This window comes from Rissa tridactyla, chromosome 7, assembly GCF_028500815.1.
Source record: "Rissa tridactyla isolate bRisTri1 chromosome 7, bRisTri1.patW.cur.20221130, whole genome shotgun sequence".
NCBI lineage: Eukaryota > Metazoa > Chordata > Aves > Charadriiformes > Laridae > Rissa > Rissa tridactyla.
Genome location: NC_071472.1, coordinates 16,479,113 through 16,500,674, shown reverse-complemented (window position 1 = coordinate 16,500,674; position 21,562 = coordinate 16,479,113). Strand labels below are relative to the sequence as shown.

The 21,562-nt window shown below is 38.4% G+C and overlaps 1 protein-coding gene across 1 annotated transcript; it reads left to right on the top strand.

Annotated features, from left to right (window-relative positions):
* Positions 1–762: 762 nt before the first annotated feature.
* Positions 763–21,261, top strand: LOC128913044 (cytochrome P450 27C1). The gene is made up of 9 exons (XM_054210021.1): positions 763–1,104; positions 5,833–6,023; positions 7,890–8,089; positions 10,672–10,881; positions 12,600–12,763; positions 16,154–16,320; positions 17,125–17,203; positions 18,238–18,441; positions 21,145–21,261. Exons 1-9 carry the CDS (start codon positions 763–765, stop codon positions 21,259–21,261), a joined length of 1,674 nt encoding a protein of 557 aa, XP_054065996.1.
* The last annotated feature ends 301 nt before the right edge of the window (positions 21,262–21,562 follow it).

The window sequence follows — 21,562 nt, the reverse complement described above, 5'->3', positions numbered from 1 at the left end:
AACAAACTGATAGACAGGTTGGATCTGTGTGTGATTACAGGTCTATGCAGCCAAATTGAGGAAAAACTGTGGTGGGACACTGTGCAGTTACAGGGCACTGGTTATTTTCTACAAAAGTTGACACAAGCTGCTTATAGAGTATATCCTGCCCAAAGATAAATCATTCCGCAAAACAAATAACATCCCTGGATATTGTCATTTATGGGAACTGTTTGTAAGGTTACTGTGTAAAACCATTGCTATTTGTACGTGGACGCAGAAATGTTTTCCATACATGTTACAGGATGATGAATGGTACTGTGAGAACTTCTGGCAGAAAATACAGCATTTTCTAACATATCAGAATGAATTAATGCCACAGAAAAAAATAGCCCTAAACCCATCTTTTCAGTGAAGGAGAAAGACAAGGTAATCCTTGCGTGTGAGCCTTTTGCCAAACCAATGGGGATAAAGAGGGAAAAACTAAACTTTGGCTGCGTGCTCAATGGGCAAATTTATCGGATTTGAATTATACAAAATAATAGGTTCGCTCTATTCAAGTCTCATCCCAGACCCACCCCCCTTTTCCAGCCCGAGGGGAGGGAGCGTTAAATAATGGTCTGTGTAAACTGATGCTCATGCAGCGAGAGTTTGGAGAAGTGCTGCTTGTACAAGTTAAAGCAGGCAGCGAAGAACGAGAAACCCAATTAAAAAAAAAAAAAAAAAAAAAGAAAAAGAAAAAAGGCAGCTGCAGGAGCAAAGTGGACCGTCCTGAAATTAGAGATGTCTTTCTTCACCAGAGTTTTGGCGATGAAAGGCAAGCAGAGGCTTGAACCCCAGAGGACTTACTTTTACCAGGGGGTTTTCGCCCGCGGGTTTCACCGGCTGCCCCGGCTCTGCGGCCCCGGCTCCCTGGGGGTGCGGAACGACCCGCCGGCCGCGGCGGAGGACAAAGGCGCGGGGGCCATGGTGGCAGCCCCGGGGGGACCCGGGCGGCTGCTGGAGCCCACCCGGCGCCAGCTCGGACGGGTGAAGAGCCTGCAAGAAATGCCGGGACCCAACACCCTCTACAACCTCTACGAGTTCTTCTGGAAGGACGGCTTCGGCCGCATCCATGAAATACAGGTACGGCTTACTCGGCTGGTCGGTGGTGTTCTATTTACTTCAGCCTTTTGCTTTTCTCCCCTCACAAAACGCCGCTCGCTCACCGGCACCGCGGCGGGCACCGCGGCGACCCCCGCCGCGCCGCCCGCCCACTGTTAGGGAAGAACCGGGGTTCGGACGATCCGCCGCCTCCCTCTTGGAGGTTTTTATGCGGTTTTGTCTCGGTATGGAGCCGCGGAGTGTGGGGCTGCTGAGCCGAGCCGGCACCCCGCTCCCGCCTCCCCCGCCTCCGCGAGGCGACCGCCTGGCCGATCCTCCAGCTCTCCTCATTCTCATCTTTATGCGTATTTTCAACTTTTAGGTAGGTGAGTCAGACTTTAAAAAAATACTAAAGCCCATCTTTTTGAACCGGGTTGCTTCACAGACTTATTTTTGGCGGGCAGAGCAGGGGAATGCGGGCTTTCCTCGGATGCCGGACCGTAGCGCCCGCCCTGAGGTGAGGCCGTGCCGGCGGCCGGGGCCGCCTCACTCCCGCTGCGGGCATTCCCGCCGCTTCCCTGCTTTCAGCCCAGCCCGGCCCGGCGCTCCTCCGTCGTGGCCAGAGACCATTTTGTCTCTCCAACCCTCAGCTTCTACCCTGGCCTCCCCTTACATAAATATACTTCGTATATATAGGTCCCCTGAGGGGGCGGTAGATGCGCCTGGCCCCGCTGCCGTCAGCGCTGGCCGGCCCACGGCTGCGGCCCCCCCCGCCCTCCTCTCAGCAGGAGGCGGGCGGTTTGAAACCTTCTCGGGGGTGGCCGGAGGGGAGTGGGGGGAACGACGACGACGACGGGTGGGGACAAGGGCTGCCCGCCCGCCAGCTCTGCCGCTCCCTCCCTCGGCGGCCACATCGTCTGGGTGCGGCGGGGGGGAGGGGAGGCGGGTGGCGGGAAGCGGGGCCCGATGGCGGCGGATGGTGGATGGTGGGGTAGGGGGGAGAGGAGGGAGGGCGGAGAGTGGCTCCTGTCACCTGGAGGACGCGGTGAGGAGATGGTGAAATAAATCTGGGTAAATGGTGAAATGGGGTTGGGGGGGTGTTGAGAGCTGGCCTCTGTGGTTCGGGCACCTCCATTGCTGCGGTGTCCCGCAGGCCGCGGCCTGTCCCCTGCCTCAGCCGCACCCCGACAAGGCGAGCGAAGCGGCGGTGGTCCCTGCCCGGGAGAGCAGGAGTTGGGTGAAGGAGTATCCATCTTCTGCACAGCGTTTCTTGGCTGTTGGTATGGGCAGCTGACTTACCGTAAGGCTGTCTCTATCCAAAGATGATTTGTTGGTTTGGTGGTTTTTTTGGTTGCTTGGCCAGACATGTGGGTTTCATTCCTAAAAAGTCACAGTGCATCTCCTGGGGCCCTTCCCCACGTAGTCCAAGTGATTCTAAGGTGAGCACTTGTGTTGGAGGGAGTAAAACAGTGGTTTTCACCCTTTTTCAGTTGTGGATCTGTAAGGCTTTGATCTGTCAATACAGATCTCTTTGGGAATGCCTCAGATGTGTCATTTATCATTTTGCTTTTCTTAGTGACCTTTCCCAGATTGCTAGGAAGAGATTCACAGCCAACCCCAAGAGGTTCACTGCGTGAAAATCACTGAAATAAAGAAAAAATGTAAGAGAGGAGTGAAAACAGAAAAGGGAAACCAGGACAGAACTTTAACTGGTTTGAGGGTCAAAATTTGAAAGTTAGGATTTACAAAGTGCCTTAAAAACACCAGGAAGAGGCACGAAACACTAAAAAAAAAAATAAAAATCACATGTGTAACTTTGTCGTATTTACCATTGAGATTTCTAAAAAGAAGTGTTAGGCTCCTCAGTCTATGCTGTGTTGGTAGCAGCCGAACTAGGTTGCTGATGATGAATTGCTCAACTTAATTGCTTGCTGACCAAGACATCTGCAGATGAAACTTTATGATTGCTAAAGCTTTTTGTTGCATTATATTTCTTTTTTTTCCTCTACCTCCTTGATGGTGCACAGAATCTGAGAGGCACTTACCATAGTATCATAACACTAAAAAAACACTACCATTGAATTCAGGCTTTCACTGTTCTTTCACTGTCAAAACTGAAAATTATTCAAATATTAAAAGGAACAGTAGGCAACCTAAATAGTGTATGCTTTTTACTATCACTGGCTGATACAGAAATTTTTTTCTTTAATAAATGTTATTCATAGAAGGAAAGCGGGAGGAAGGATAAGGAGGAGTTGTAATTCGATACTAGTTTTTATTCTAAACAAGAGTCTTAAAAATCACTTTACAAATCATGAATGCCCTGCTTGCATACACACTGGATGCAAATAGGCATTAACTGGATTAATAACAGTCTGTTAAATTTAACAATACACTGAACATCAGGAACGAATTAATCTGAAACCCTTTGGTAACCAGCACAGCTACTTAAACCATGTCTTTCGGCGCACACAGATATTTGTACCCTATATGCAGAAGGGGTGGGGAAACCAAGCACTTTTTCACAAAGGAGGTTCTGTTCTCAGTAACATGATTCCAGCTAGTCCTGGCCAAAGCACTAATGCCTACAGCAATTATGACAAAGGGAAAGTATTTTTAATTTGATGTGGTTAGATCTCTTTTGTCTCATCAGCACTATGCAAGTATAAAGAAAAGAAAGGTGAGGGGGCAGGGTTTGCATGCTGGCAGTTTGAATTTATGATGTGTGAAAGAATGTCTGGTGTGAGAGTGGTATGTGAGACATGAAAGTGTAATATTTTTAAGGTATGGAACAAGAGAAAGAAAACCTATGTTGCCATAGAAAATATGGAAGAGAAATTCTGGGCATTTCGTTAAATATGAAGTTGATGTACTGAACATCGTTCTGATGAAAGCAAGAGATGTCCAAATACCTTGTCTTTGTCTGCTTCTGGTTTAAAACTGATATTTCATTTGTTTGATTGAATGGCTTGACACTCGATTTATTTTCTGTTGAAGTTTATCCTCCCACGTAAACCTCACCATCTGTGGAAAAAACAAGCTGCTCCATAAATAGCGCAAAATTTGTTGAACCTGTTTTTCTGTGACTGATGACCTGTATCCCCCTCACTCCACTGCCTTTTCCTTGCAGCACTTATTTCCCAACTCATGCTGTCCTTTGAAGACTCATGCTCCCAGTTCTCTCCAAGTTCAGTTTCAATGTCCCTAAAATATCTCCAGAGCAAGAGACACTTTGGGTTTTGGGAGTGCTTGTTTGTACGTTGGTCTGCATGTGGCGTTTGGTTAGCAGCAGGCCAAGCAGAAATGGTAACAGTTGAGTTCCTGCTGTAGCGTTTCCCTCATCAGGGTGACTAAGCTGAATCCAGATGCTGATTTTTGAAAACAGTAAGAATATAATTGCAGGAGACCTTTAACTCTCTGTTAAACTTGACTGAAATTGGCCATTGTCTACCAAAAGTAGTTAAGAACAGACTGGCAGAGACCACAATTGCACAACTCTTGTTTTATTTGGAAACCAGGCAAAAAAAGTTACATTTTTTATAAGCACTTGGTACCATATGCTAAAGAGTGATTCATGTGTCTTAAACTTATTGTTGGCAATTAAACAATTCATCTCTGTAACCAAGACTGATTCAAAAAATATTTCTCATAAGTTAATCTTGGGTGAACACTAGATTTTCACTAGTGTAGTTCTATCAAACGTCTTTGTTTTATAATCAACATAACTCTGCAAGCAGATGTCTTTGGATTAGATTCAGGTAACGTGTCAAAGTTAAACTTTGGTCAGTTTAATTTGTTAATTGCTACTGAAATAAAGGCATTAAAATTTAAATAGTTCTTAAATCTAAAGTTCTAATGATATCTCTTGAACAACTGCTTTGCGGTTTTGGGTTTTTTTTCCCCTAAAATGTTGATGTACCTCTAGTCCAAGTGAATTCGTGGTAGTTGGGTGTTTCATTTCATGACCATGTCAGAATGAAATTTGTTTGAAATAATCGGTTTCATGGGACAGTGATAGCGCAATCTTACTGGAAAACTTTTGGGTTTTTTTTAATACATATTTTAATGTTTTCCAATCCTCTTTCTTAATTGCCTGTTGCTTGCATCCAGCTTGAATCATACAACTTGTGGGTCAGCCACTAAATAAACCTCACAGCAGGAATAAGACCTTAACTTTTTCTTCCTTTTGCAGAATTAACATATGTCCTTCTAAAGTTCACTGTCCCAAAATGCAGTTTCTCACTAGGCTGCCATACCATCACTGTCCTTGGTTAGGTGTGAGAAACTTCTGGTAGTTTTCTGTAAAGAGTAAAATGGTAGAGTAAGTCTTTATTTACAAAAGACGTTAAAAGTACATTATTATAGCTTTTTATTAGACTGTTAATTTTGCCCTTTTTACCTCTATGTTTTTCCTTTTTTTCAGACGTTCTTTCTAACCTGTTTGATCTGAAGAGATGTGTTTTTAAGTGCCCCAGGTCCTTTAATCTTCTCAGTATTTGGTTTCACTGATGCTTTGTGCCTTAGAGCTTTGGGTCTTTTCAGTCAGGGGTCCTGAACAGTGTGACCTCTCTGTTTGCTTTGTGAGTATTTCACAGTAATGCGTAGACACTTTCTCCTGACATTTCAAACCATTCCTTGACTGGAAGGCTGAGTGTCAAGTTCTAGATGTGATAGATGGAATCGCTCTATGACAAATTGTCAGTTTCCTTTTGTGTTATTTTTTCCTTAGTAATATTTTACTTCTGTTTCTCTTTGTTGGTGATATTGTAGCAAAAACACACTCAGGAATATGGAAAGATCTTCAAGTCTCACTTTGGTCCCCAGTTTGTTGTATCCATTGCAGATCGAGATATGGTTGCTCAAGTCCTCCGGGCAGAAGGTAGAGCACCACAAAGAGCTAACATGGAATCCTGGCAGGAATACAGAGACGTACGAGGGAGAGCCACGGGACTTATTTCTGCGTAAGTGTTGTTAGTCTTTCATTTTCTTTGTTTTCTTGTAAAAGTGTAGTGATTTTTCTGAAGGAAAATTCCTATGTCATCTGGGAATTCAGGCTTTTCTGTCTGGGGAAATTTGTGTATTTAGTGGAGTGAAGAGGGTAGGAATTTATGGTGGATTGTCTGTTGTGCTGTAAATTTTCAAAGGGATAGTAATGATGTGTAGTTTGAATACGGAGTAAGCTACCTTGCATAAAAACATTCTTGAGGAGTGTGTATCAACTAGAGATGTCTGAGCTGACTTGCTTGCCTGGAAGCAGTATTACAGGAAAGGGCTAACTTGGGCACAGCACTGCAGAAATGTGGTTTTATTGTTTCAGATCTAGACTGTTGCATCCAGTTGGCAGTGTGCTGTATGGACTTGTTGGCTCAGGCTGTCTTTATCTTCATTGTTCACCAAAGTGTCTCCTCAGTAGATTAATGCAGAGAAGTCACTGTATGGTAAATTCACACTGTAGTGCATCCCCATGCAGATAGTTTTGTACGTGTCTGATTTTGGAAGAGTTATCTGTTTTTAAAGCTTGCATAAACTGGCAGTGCGTGTGGGTGTGGTTAATTGCCACTGGGAACTACTCACAGTCCCCACTGACATAGGATGTTTATTTAGAGGGAAACTAATTTCCTGAGTCATGGACAGTCTGTTTCTTTCATGGTGGCAAAAAGTGTTATGTGTTGCACTGTAGACTCAAATCTTAAGCTGCAGTTCAGAGTCAAGCTAACTAACAGTTCCCTGATATTTTGTGAAATGAGATCTTAAATCAAGAGATAGTCAGAAAATGTCTCTTAAAGAGATTAGATTCTTTTTCAGGCCAATAAGTTTCTGTAACTTGCAACAGCATTACTCCAGGTAAAGGAATTTAATGGGAAATACTTATATAACAATTTAAAATAAACACATAAAAGGCAATTGCCTGTCTTCATAAGGAATTGAAAGATATCCTTAGAACCACTGTTCCCAAATACTCTACTGATATGAAACATGTAGATGCTACAGTTCAGATTTTTTGCCTTCATCTTCATTTCAATAGATGGCTCACCTAAAAGAGAATCTAGCTGTAAAATATTTCTCTATAGCTAGGTCTGCTCTCCCATTACTGGGGATAGCAGTACTGAAAGCGATGTACATATAATGCATTTATGATACTGGATCAGATCGTTGATTTGTCAGATCTGGATGTGATGCCTTTGGTAATCAGGCACCAGTTCTAGGTAAAAGAAAGCAATTTTGCAGACTATCCATTCACATATTTATTTAAAGTAATTTTAATAAGCAAATTTTGCAAATCTCGCAAATTTCTTGTGTTAGCTACTACTAAAAATACTAATATAGAGACACTTGTCAAATTCAGAGCACTGAGTGGACAAGTTCTGTCACTCAGACCAGAGATTGACTTACAGATGTACATACATGTTGCAACACTGACATTTAATGAGGATGTGCAATAAATAAAGAATAAAAACATTAACCTAATGCTGCCAAAACCACCACTAAACCGTGTCCCTAAGCACCACGTCTACCCATCTTTTAAATACCTCCCAATATGATGACTCCACCACTTCCCTGGGGAGCCTGTTTCAATGTTTGATAACCGTTTCGGTGAAGAAATTTTTCCTAATATCCCTCCTAAACCTCCCCTGATGCAACTTGAGGCCGTTTCCTCTTGTCCTAAAAAATGCTGTGCAAGATCATTGCACATTATCATCATTTTCATTTCACCACTTGCTCTCATTTGAGATGAAAAATCATAAACAGTTTCATTGCAGAGCTCCTACCCAGCAAATTATTGTTAAGGAGAATTGTGTATAGACATTATTAATAATTTCTTCTAGGGAAGGGGAACAATGGTTAAAAATGAGGAGTGTGCTGAGGCAAAAAATTCTGAAACCCAAAGATGTGGCCGTTTACTCTGAAGGAGTCAATGAAGTTATCACAGACTTAATTAAGAGAATCTACACCCTCAGAAGTCAAGAGGACGATGGGGAAACAGTGACCAATATTAACAACCTTTTCTTCAAGTATTCAATGGAAGGTAAGTGTGGGCTGTATAACATCTGTAAAAAAAAAAAAAAAAATGGATGTAAAGCAGTGTGCTTATGGTTAGGAATGTTTGTCAAATGGCTAGTGCCCCACTGTGGTTAATCTGAAAAGGGAAGCCTGATATTCTGCATTCAGGTGTCTTCCTACTTAGTGCAGTAGAATTCCTTTGTAGAGTCCAAAGAGATGATACCTTGTATTAAGGAAAAATTCCTGTGGAAATGCTGGTACATAGGTAAAATGTACAGTCAAGGCACTCAGCAGTTTCAGTTCTCCGTATTTCTGTATTAATTTCTCAAGAATAAAGGTGTTGACCTTCTAACTGTGATTTCTAAGACGTGTTAATTTCACAACACACTGGCCAAATTCCAGGTGGGGAATCACTGTGTGATATATCTAATTTCTGCTCATAGGTTAACGTGGGAAAAGACACTGCTTTCCCCTGCCTACACATGCCAACTGTGGGGTTGTTGTGCTTGCCTGAAAATCATCTGCCACTGGCTACTGTTAATGAGGGAATGCTAAATGGAGCTCCAGTCTGAGCTAGTACAGCATTTCCTGTGTTCTTGTAGAAATCTAATGGTGATTCATATTTCATGCATTCCTTTGACTGCATACAACCTGATCTTGTTATATGAACTGCCTTTTAAAAACATTGGTACTCTTTGCTGACAGACAGCTGAGTAAGTTGAGATTTGCAAGGACTTCCAAATTGCTCACTTATGAAGACGCTGTGTCAAATGGCTGGCTGGCTGTTCGGTAAACTAACCTGAGTCTGTTCTACATTAATAATGTCTAAAAATGGCATTCAACTAAGAGTTACCAATTTTATGGAATTCTAAACTCTGAGCTTACAGATTCACTTTAACTGATGGGTTAGTGTAAATTCTTCACATTCTTTTAGCTTTTCATTTATAACTTGTGCCTGGCACGCACTTATTTCCTATATAAATTGCAATTTTAATTAACTTACACTGTCGACTGTTCAGGGAACCAAGGTGTACAATTCTTTTTTAGAAAACCACGTAAAAAGCGAAAGAATGCATAAGAACTAGCAGTTACTGAAAGAGGCGCAAGAGAAATAAAAGGCACAGAAAAATATCTCCCCAAGGAAGAAAATTAGGGAAGGAAGAGTGAGTTGAAAATAACCAGATTTTAAAATTATTCCTATCAATAAAGAAGAAATATGAAGCAAAGAACAGGGAAAAAAGAAAAGTTTCTTAAAAATATATATATATTTTTGAGAATTTATGGAGAGTTTCATGGAGGGCAAGATCAAGGTTTAAACATCATATCTATTGTACCTGTTTTTGTAGGAGAGACAGAGAAAAAAAAGAGACTAGAATGTTAATAGACCAATTACTCTAATTATCTAGTTAACAGTTATTCTAATGTTTCCTGAAAAGATGTGGACAAACTGTTAACTAATAAATTTAAAAGCACTAAATTTATTTCAAAACATTTGATTTGATGCAAATGGCTTTGAGAAATTAGCTAAATGCCTTTTTAAATTACCTAATTGCCCCACTGGATGTTAGAAAAAATATTAAATAAGATTATTTTGATAATAGGAATGCTTTTTGTACTGTACCGTGTTATATTTTCATAAATAAACTGGGTAATATGATCTAGATTTTTGCAAATTGTGAGGAAAAATTTCTAGAAACTTGTGTTCAGAAAATAATTAAAATCGTTTGCTGTCAAAGTGAGGAACATTTTGGCAAACTCCAGTAGGGCAGTTTCTGGCTGAGTTCTGTCTAATATTTAATAATTTGGGTATGTTTATAAACTGAGCAGAGAGATTGCAGGGACACTAATGGATGAGTAAGAATTAACTTGATAAACAGAAGAAATGGTCCAGAATTGAGAAGAAGTGTAATAATGTAATAAATGTATATATAAAGTAATAGAAAAATATATATATATCTAAAGGGGGGGGAAGGGGGGTGGTATTTCGAGTGGGGATCACTGCAGTACTGCAGCCAAAACATCTGAGGAAATTGGAGCAAGTCAGGAACAATAGACTTGTTAATATTATCACTTGCAACAATGTCACACACTTGCTATCTTTCAAGGCCACATGGAGTATATTGTGTGCAGGGAAATCACTGTCTAGAGTGCAAGCTCTTTATCCATTTATGCATATTCATTATTCATTTATGACCAGCTTATGACAAGGAAAGGCATGGCCACTGCTGGAAACTCCTGCGTTGTCACCAGTTACCAGAAATGGGTTTGGACTTGTATGTTCCTGTGTGTTCAGAGGCAGGTGCAGGGTTTGTGGTACAATGCAAAACAAAGCAAACATGCTGGAGGGCTGCTCTACTTCTGGTGGAATTCTGGGCTGTCTTCTCATGATGAGCATTATTGACAATTGACATAGTAGCCACTGTCTCCCTACAGTGTTTAGCTGGGATTTTTTACTGTGTTTTAAATTTCTATTTTATCTGCTCCCAACTGCAGTAATAACTAGACATTTTTGGAAGGTAGTTACATTATGTTAGCATTATAATTCCTTAAATTATTGATATGTATATATGCATGTGTATAGCAAATTCTTTGATTTCGTATGTGCAGGTGTGGCAACTATTCTGTATGAATGCCGGTTGGGCTGCCTGGAAAACAACGTCCCACAGCAGACTGTTGAATATATTGAGGCTCTGGAGTTGATGTTTAGTATGTTTAAGACCACTATGTATGCAGGTGCTATTCCCAAATGGCTTCGTCCACTTATTCCAAAACCCTGGAGAGAATTCTGCAGATCCTGGGATGGACTCTTCAAATTTAGTAAGATTTAGTAGTAAAAAGTTCAGCTGTGTTTCTGCAGGTTCTCTGTGTGTTTGAACAGGACTTGCTGCATTTCACTTCTAAAATTATAAGAATACATTGTGGTAGAAGTAGCTTCATATTAAACTCAAACTGGCCAACACAACTGTTTTTAAAAATAATCTACTGAAAAAGAATTTTACCACTACAGTTTAATTATTCCCCTACTGTACACTGCTGTTTCTTTATTTGTCTTCATCTGTTTCAGTGCCCAGTCCTCACTCCAGGTCTGAGTTCTTTGCCAAGGCTTTATCTTAAGCCACTCAAATTTTTATAAGGGTGGTTTTGTTGATTTCAGCAAGTTTTCAGTCAGGCACTCTGACAAGTAACCGCTAAAACTGACTAGAAAGTTAAAAAATGAGACTCTAGCAATTAATTAAACTCTCTGTGAAGTTTATATATACACATAAAAGCGTATAAGTAGACATAGAAGTACACTGCTGTACTACAATATTTTTTGTGTGAATAAAGCATTCCAGGCTACTTTTATCAATCAGCTTTCATGTAAGTAAGAAGGAGTTGACTTTGCAATATATATTTTTTTAATATTCTAGAGTGTTTAAAAAAACCTCGAACCCTTTTATCCTCTCTAATGTTAGAAAGCTGCATGAGTTTTTATATTTTTTTTTATTAGCACTATTTGTCAAGGTAGGTATGTGTACATCTTCTTGAGAGTAGATTCTTTAGTTTCTTAACTTTTAATATGCCTAATATGCTTAATTTCTAATATGTATTGATCTGTACCTACAGTAGGCATTAGGGAATCCATTTAATGCTGATACAGGTGTGTTTTCTGTGAAACACATACTATTTTACACTGCTACTTTTAAATTGTTTCCCATGATAAAGCACTCTTGTTCCCTTTTGTGGGTTAAAAACAGCAGCAGACTTCAGCTTTATCCTAGCAGCAGCTGAAAAACTGTTCTTGAGGAATTTATTTTGTTTGAAACTTGTTATGCTGTTTCTTTGTTTAATCCCTTTGTGAAAAAGGAATGAAATGGTGAGAATCAGTGTATGTGATTTGTGTGTTCATGTAGGTTTCATAGAGGAATATGTTGATTCTATTTCTTTTTTTTTGATTTTCTGAGGAGTTTTCCTCTTTTTAAAGCCCTAGTTTCACTGAAGATGCTGTTTGTAGTCACTACAGTATAAACGGGATTGCGGGTGAAATTGCTCAAAAAGTCATTCACAGAAGTTTTTCAATTTTTGTTACTACTCGATGCTCCTCATCTTTGTCTTCAATGTGATTTAGTTCTGTGGCTTTGTCCTTCTGGTTGCTGCTAACATCTTGCAGCAGCCGCTGTGTGCTGACTTGCAGCATGCTCTGCAGAGTTCACCGCTTCTTGCAGAGTCATCAGAAAACAAGCCAGGTGGGCACAAAAACTTGACCTTGAGCTTCCTTTGCTCACAATCAGAAACTGTAGTCTCTTGGGTCCTTTCCTTGTGCTCAGCATTCTCATGCTGTGAGCTACCGAGGTTCCTGTTAGCTCTGTCTTGCCTTCCCGTGAGTATGCAAGGATCTCCACCACCACCCTATTATCTTTTCCCTGAGAAAACAGATTCAAATATTTTGTCTCTTTATGGCTATGTAGTGTAGTGTAAGGGGGAAACGTCATTACTGAATGGAACCAGCAGAAAAATAAAAAAGGAGACTTAACAATTTTTTTTTAATCCCAAAGGTCAAATCCATGTTGACAACAAATTGAAGGCTATTCAGTCTCAACTGGACCAAGGAGAAGAAGTGAATGGTGGGCTACTGACATACCTCCTAGTGAGTAAGGAACTTACTTTGGAAGAGATCTATGCCAATATGACTGAAATGCTTCTGGCAGGAGTGGACACAGTAAGCTCGTTATCATTTTTCTTGTGCACATTTGTTTTTGTTAACCAGTACCATTCACAGCTATCTTTAGCAGGGGTTATGTTGTTTATAAGGGCATAATTTCTGATACATTTAAGTCATTACATCCTTAAAATTATAGAAAATACTTACAGCACTGTGTAATCTCTCTACTAGAATGAAGTCAGTGTTGTTTGGTTCTACCTGTGGTTTACAGGAACCCATCATTTGGGAGTCAGTTCCGGAGTTTATTAAATGGATAAAATAGCAATTGTCTTTACATTCAGCTTGAATTTCATACATTTTCTTCTCTTAGTTTGAATAGCAGGTTGGTATTTGTGTTTTTTTAAGGTAGGCCACAGTAGAAAAGGCTGCTGAAAGTTAGTATGAAAAAAATTGATCAATGAACTCATATGTAGAATTTGGTAAAGGATTTTTACATATGGCTAATTAAATCATCCAGGACACACATTATGGATCAGATACCTGGTTTGTGCTGAAGTCCATTAGGAGGGGGGTGTTAGGCCGACAGTAATGTAGATAAGGCATAAGTTCACCACCCGTGCTTGTGCTGGTAACATACAGTCAGTCTGAGACAAAGAGCTGTGGTGATGGTGCTCAGCATTAATGAGGCTACCTTATGGGGAATGTTAACACTTAGGGAAGCATTTTCAGTGGCCACCTTTCCTTATTCTTCTGATTTGTCATCTAGAGTGTTTGAAGAAACATTAAGGTCATGTATATTTCTTGCTCTCCTTTCTTTCCTATCATATGAAGTCAGTGTAGCTTAGTATTGACTGCAGCATTACAATCAGAAGAATAAGGAAAGATAAAAATGAGTTATTGTATATACAATATATATGGAGTTACTCAGGATATCAATGAACACTGTTATTGTAAATGATTGTAAATGAGGAATTTTTACAAAGAAATCTATATGGATTTCGTAGAAAAAGTGCTATGTAAAAATGTGTTTAATAGTCTTACAAAATACGATATTAAAATAAGTGAAACAGTAAAGTGGCCATAACGTGAAAAAAAAACCTCTCTGGATAATTGAATTCACATTTTTTTGATTTGACTAAGTTTGCAAGGTTTCTAGAGAAAACAAAAAAAAACCCCAACAGTAATACTTTTGAGTTCCAAAGTAAGGAGCATATGTAAAGCTTATTTATATGCTGAAGATTATTCCATTGGTTACTATCCAAGGGGCTTATGAGTTTGGAAACCTTTTTGATGTCTGGTTCTTGAGTAAAGCACAGTTATTCATCCCATTCGTTTTCTAATCTTTCGGACCCTTAATTTTCCATTTGCAGTGTGTGAGAGAGTTTTCATTAAACTAAAAGGACAGTGTTCAAGTTCATGCCAATAAGAGTTTCTCTTTCCATTTGACTCAGCTTTCTCAGCTGGCAACAATCATTTTGTGAGAGGACGGTACTTCTGATTTCCTCATTTCCAAGTACAAGACAGAAATTGAGGGAACCTTTTTTCCCCTACTGCTGTCACTTCAGATCTCATTTTATCATGGAAAACGAAAGAGGTTTAGAGGATTATAAAAGCTTTCAACAAAATTGTAAGGCAGTTTTTGTCTACAAAGCATGTTGGCCGTCCCTGGAACAGTGCTAATTTTTAAGAGGTTATGAAGGAGCTGGGAACCTGGGAAGAAAGAGTGTTTATATCAGAAAAGTTCTGTGTACAGCTGGCACAATTGCCAGCTCCTCTGAACTCTGAGAGGAATAGGGCAGGGTTGCATTTTAGCAAGGGACAGCCACTCAACATCACAAGAAGAGAAAAAGAAAGGTTCTGAGAATGATACTTTTAGCATTATATCCCAGTCTGAAAACAAGACATAAAATGTCACCATCATGATGAATTTGCGTTCTAAATCGATCTGAAATGTAAGCCCAAAATAGGACATTTCCAGAAGTTGGGTTTTTCACCCATACATTGTTTATAACTTTAAACTTTGTTGTGCCAATGAGTGAGAAGCTGAAAATAAAACGGTTTCCTGCCTGGAAAGCGAAACTAGTTGTCTGTCTTTGTTATACAAGTTGAAAAAAATACATTTAAAAATAATTTAAAAAAATAGGGTAGAGATTACAATTTTTCTCTGCTAAATGCTGTAAGATACTAAGAACAACACAGGTACGGAACAGAATGATTCCATTGTCACTTTTCTCTGCCATACTTACTCCGGAACATTGAAAATACTTTTTTCAGGGTAAACTTTCTGTCTTCAGTGATGGTTGTGAGGGAAACAGGCTCAAGTAAGGCCTTTGCTTAACCTTAATGTCTTGGGTGCAGCTGATAGGAGAAGCAAAATGTCTGGTATTTGACTAAGTCTGTCTAGTATTTGAATGGAATAGACCCTGAAATCCAGGTAACTTAACCACAGGGACTCATGGTTAAATGAATGATAACTATTGAATCACAAATAAAGAGTTTAAATACTCTACTTAGTTTGTGTTACTACAGATGGAGTGAGTTCATGCTCTTAGAGTGTATCCTAAACCACAGATGTGCACTGAAGTGCAATTTTCCCAGCTGGGGTTAAATAGCATTATGTGATGGGTTCCTTTAAATTATCTTGTAGTCAAAGTTGAACTGTTTTCTGCTTTGTGTTCTGTTTCTTCCTTCAGAAAAAATATTTTAAAATGATTTTTCGTACAGTACCTTTTTTCTGGAACCTTGATGATTATTAGAATCATTAATTGGGGAGGGGTGAGTGGTATATTTTAACATTTTGGGGTCACTTTAAATATGTAAGCTCCTGTTTAAGCTTCCTTAAGAAAGCTTTCAATAGGATGGTGAATGTCGGTCAAGTGGGAATTTTCAAGAGGTAGAAAGTGCCAATTGTGGTGTAGCATTCCTTACCAAAAGGATAAAGTGTAATCTTAGCAGGGATAATATCAATTCTGTTGTGTGGATGCTATGAGGAGACCACCGTATGCTTAAAAGGGGTTGGTGGTGTTCTGAATAGTATTCTCTTATCTTGTTTCCCGTGAAATATTTTTGTTGGGAAGAAAGGTGAAACACATATTGAAAACTACCAGTTAACTTAATCCATTGCTGTTTAGAGTCTTTATGTTTCAGTACTGTTTATGTACTTTTTTTTGCATTTGGTTTTTCTGTTGCTTTTTAGTATTTCACTGAGAAAACATCAGCATGGGTTGTTTTGATGTGTGTGGGATTTTTAGATGGAAAAGGGATGGAGGAGAGGATGGTGAAGTCTGACAACATTCCATTGAGTCCAGATGTGAATCATTGCCATCTGTTTTATAATTTTAAATGTAAAAAACACATAGTTGAAAACTGTTTGTTTTTCTTGGCTCGAAATTATTTTTAATCTAATCTTGTTGGACTTGATGATGATGGTTGTGGTTTCTTCCTTAGACTTCTTTTACTTTGTCCTGGGCAACGTACTTGTTGGCAAAGCACCCTGAGGTTCAACAACGTGTTTATGAGGAAATAGTCAATAAGCTGGGGAAAGACCAAGTTCCTCTTTCCCGTGATGTCCCAAAATTGCCTTTGATTAGGGCTGTGCTGAAAGAAACCTTGCGGTAAGTAGCAGACAACTGCAATCATTAATTAAAAAAATTAATTCCATGTAATTCTAATGGATTTTGGGTCCATGCTAATGTTTGTATTTTGTTGATGTTACTGCTATTTATTGCTTCTGCTTTCATTTATTGTAGCAGTATTGTCTCCAAGGATGCACAAGCAATGAAATGTGATAGTTTATATAAAGTTTAACATTTTTAAGTATGGTAGAAGTAGTATCATATATGTAGGACGTGTCTGTTGAGGTAGGTAATTGAAAGCTTGATTTTTGCCTTTGAAGTATTAGTCTGTATGATGGACTGTAACAACCTCCTCCCCCACACACTACTGCAAAGTGGTACTTTGTAGTGCCACTACAATCGTTTTAAGCTTCTTGACTTAAATTGAAAGCATGTGACATGGTTTTTTTATATGTTTATACCAAATGTTCATAGTGAGATGAGGGGAGTAAGAGGATTTTAGAGAAGGCATCAGCAAGGCTTTTTCAGCTCTCACTAGTGCTAAAATATCTCCAGCTTGACCAACTGGTTGCATGTTTGTACATGTGTAAAGCAAATAAATATATAGACCAAATAGCTTAACCTCCAGTTACTCGTGAATAACTTTAGCCGGTATTAATCGTGTTCTTGCAGATGATTCAAAGCCTTTGAATATCCAAGGTGTTCTGTACTTTTGAAAAACCTTTTTGCTGTGAATGCGTATTGCATTCATATTGCATTTTTTGTGACTATAAATTGGAATCTTAACTTTTAAAGTTTTATTAGTTATTACTGTTGAACTTCTCATAAAAAAAATTTCTCTAGGTTATATCCAGTATTGCCAGGAAATGGAAGAGTGACCCAAAAAGACTTGATCGTTGGAGGATACTTCATACCTAAAGGGGTAGGTTCTGTTGCAGTCCTCTGCAGAGAACACAGCTTAATTTTTCTGTATGAAATGTCATTTGTTACAACATGTATACACTTCACTGATTTCAGAAGATTTCACCAAGCTAGAGCATTAAGAGGAAAGTATTTCAATAATACCCATTTATATGACAAAAATGGATTTTATAATTGGCTTGTTGCTGTTGGTTTTTTTAGACTTGGGTCCTCACCTGCTAATCAAATTTACCATCGTGACTTATTCTTAATATTCTTGAGGGTGGAGTCTATTGATAACATCTCTGTGCAATGTTTATAATTTGATTAAAAAAACATTCATTATTCTTTCAGTTTTCTAATTCTTTAATTAGAAATTAGAGATTTACTCTATTAGTTCCCTTTGTAGGAAAAAATTTATTTCCTTTTTAAATTATTAATCTTTCTTTTATACTATTCAAAGATTACACAGAGGTCATGGTAGAACCATATGGCTCTGTTTTAAATGATGGCACTTCTGTGTTGGAACAGTGTAGCTTTAAAACAGTCAGGATTCTTAATTCTTAATGTACCTACTTAAATATTATTCCACATATATACCTTCCCCGCACCCCACCCACCACCTTACCTCCCTGGGCTTGTTCGGAAACATCATCACATCAATTATTGCTGTGTTTTTCCTGAGATGCGTTTTGTTTTTTCCTTCCCATTCACTGTTTTTTTCCTTTTCAAATGTCTTGGATCTCTCTTCTCCTTCTCTGCGATACTATCTTTTTGAGACAATTCCCAATACTTGTGACTTTTGTTCCCATCTCCTTCCCTACTGCATCTTCTCTAATATATCCAGCAACATGTAAAACAATTTGAAGGTTATTTCATTTGACCAGTTGAGAAAGTGATCTGATTTTTCTAGGTATCCTTTTTTCTTCTAGAATTACTCAAAAATACTTAATTATTATCACCTCATATTGCAGTAATTACAGTAATTACAAATGCTTTTCTATTTTATTATGCATATTGGAGTTAGCTAAATATAAATATCATTTATTTCCTCAGACGCAGCTGGCACTCTGTCATTATACTACTTCATACAGCGAAGAAAATTTCTCAATGGCAAATGAGTTCCGACCTGAGCGCTGGCTGAGGAAAGACAATTTGGACAGAGTAGACAATTTTGGTTCCATCCCCTTTGGTTACGGCATTCGAAGTTGTATAGGAAAAAGAGTTGCAGAGCTGGAAATTCATCTTGCACTGATTCAGGTTAGAACTATGTGACAGCATTACAAGAAGAAAAATATATTGGTATGATTCTTTTCTATGTATACCATTTCTGGATATCTTACAGTGCGCAAAAACTTTGTTTTGGAGTATTGTCTAGCATACTCATCCTGCAAAGGCTTAAAAAATTGAAAATAACTGTTCTTGAAATATAGCGTACTAGTTAAACTACATTGCAGAAGAAAAATTCTTTATAGTGCAAATGCAGTAAAACTAAAGGTAAGGTTGTTAAGGAAATGTATGTATTTAGTACAGAAAGATTTTGTAAGCAAATTGGAAGTGTTTCTAATGTATATTAGAATGGTCACCTGCTCAGTTTCAGTATTTTAGTAACAAAGAATTCAGTACTTAGAAAAATGTAAAAAATGTTTTATATCCTCGTACTGATCATAGTGTTACGATAAATAGTAGAATTTTTCTGTTGTCCCTGGTTTTCTGTCCCTTCTTGTTCTTTCTTCTCACTTCATTATCATTTTAGATATACATAATTTATAGCTATACAAGTAGTTAGTACATGTTGATATATATTGTTTTCCATTGCTTCATATCATAAAGAAATCATTCCCAACAGCTGCTACATTTTTGTCACTTAGAAGACACCCTTTAACTCAAATGCTGAGCTCAGATTGTGCAATCAAAACGCGAAGATTTGGGAACTATCTATAGTTAACTATAAAAATATTTAGACCTATTATATGTATTCAAAGCAAGGTTTGATTGAATTTGCCTTAGAATTTCCTTAAGTAAACTCCTAGAGTAAACTCCTGAACAATTAGCACGTGTCTTTCGGAACTCAGAGTGAGATGGCTCTCAGGGGGCTGGATAAAACAAACACACTTGCATCTTTTTGAAAAGGAGGATCAAGGAGATAATAGAGAGCCTGCTTTTGTTTTCTGGAAAGAAACTAGAACAAAATAGTGCACAACCTATTTACAAGCATCAAGATAATATTTAAGTGATTTAAAAATAGAAACACATGAAGCATGGAGCTGATCAAAGAGAAACTGTTTCAGACCAGTCTGATGTATTTCTTTGACTTGATCACTTACCTAATGTGGTGGATATAAAATAAAGCACGTATTCTGACTTCAGGAAGTATTTTCACATGTTGTATACGTTGTTCTCACAATTAAATTAATCAAATGTGTTCCAGATGGAAGTACCTGTAAAATACATCCACAGCTGGTTGGAAAAAAAGAAATAGCTGGAGGCAGTAGCTGTCAAATATTTGCTCTTGAACTGGGAAAGCATTTAATTAAATATCTATGAGAGTTTGTCCTGCATGTGATTTAGGTTGGTATTTTCGTTAACAGTGTAAATAATGGATTAGAGAATAATTTCAGAGTTTGTGTAGGATACCAAGCTAACATGAATTAAGTTAAAATCAGAGGAGGTGAATATAGATTTAAGAAAAAATGGAGAAATGTTCCCACATCAAACCAAAATTGTTCACTAAGGACAGCTGCAAGGTACTGCTCTTGAGAAGAAATCAAATGCATAAATACAAATTGCTAACCAACTGACTGGGTAATTAGTACCGTAGAAACAGACTGGAGGGATATAGTAAAAATTGTTTAACAATAACGATGCTAATTCTGACAAGGCAGTGTAATCCTTGGGTGTATTAACAGTATTAACAAGCATGTTGTATGTCAGAAAGAGGAGCTACATTACTCAATCTTACCAAACATGAATCCTCAGCTAGACAATGATACACAATGAACCCTGTGTACTACATTTTAAGGGCAATATAGTCAAATTGGAGGAAATTCAGAAGACAGAGAAGTTTGAAAAAGAAGAATGAGATGAAAATTTGATCCAAAGTCTAGCACTGAAAAGGTAGTTATGTATAGGAAAATAGTGCCTTGTTCATCATGCTTACTAGGAGAAGGGTAAGCGAAGATTGCTTACTTTATAGGAAAAAGTGTTAGATATTTAATATTAGGAAAAGTTATGGATGTTGTGGTATTTCCTTCTGAATATTAAAAATAGATAGCTGAGGTGTTCTATGTTCAGCTTAAAAATGGGTGAGATCAATCTCTTGAAGTTTGTTTTAGCCCACGATTTCTGTGATTTATGTTTGCAACTGATTTTCTCCGTTTCATTAATTGTATGGAAATAGAGGTTTAATGTGTAGAGAACCTGTGGGACTGCATTATAGTGATTCTGTTCAGGAGAGGTTCTAATATTTGACTCCTTGAATTATGATTGTTTCACTTGGTGTACTGGACAGTTGCTGTCTCAAGTTTTTTTTGTTTCCTCCTGCCCAGGCAGAGAAATGTGTGCGATGGAATTGGGACTCTCTTATTTCTTTGTTTTATAATTGCACATATTGATTTATATTAAAGGAAGCAAAATCAAAAACACATAGAGAAGGAAGCTCACAAGGTTTGAAAGAGACCTTAGTTTCTGTGATAGCTCAGACCGTTTAATCAAATTGTTGGAAATCCTTCAGAAACGGCTGGCTCAGTACTCCCTCAATCAGAGTAGGAAGATTTTCAACTATAATCTTCACCTTCTAAAAACCACTTTTTTCTTTCCTGTGTGAGAATCATAGCACTTACACTTCACAGAATTGGCAACAGAAATTTTGTTTGTGACAGTCTGTTATGTTCTCTTTTCCAAAGTTTAATCTTCATCTGTAATTCTGCAGCTATTTAATACTTGTCCTGTTTATCTTCACAGTTGCTTCAGAATTTTGAGATCAAAATTTCTCCCAAAACCGAACCAGTTCGTGCCAAAACCCATGGACTTTTGACTCCTGGAAACTCCATCAATGTGAGATTTTCTGACAGAAAGTGAGACTCACATGTTTTGGAAATACTTATGTAATTTTCATGGGAACAGATTTGCATCTTATGGATGTTATCTTATGGATGTTTAATCGTGCTTGTTCTCTGCTTTGTAGGTATTTGGCAAACTGATCAAGTATTATGTTCTGCCTTAGTTCTAGCAGTACATAAGAGAAATTACCTCTCCTATAATAGATAATTACACATATGAAAATATATACTGAAAAAACTCCTTCTTGCACTGGGAATCTCCTTTTACCTGGAAAGATTTCTAGTAACGCCACCACATGCATTGGAAAAAAAAAATAATT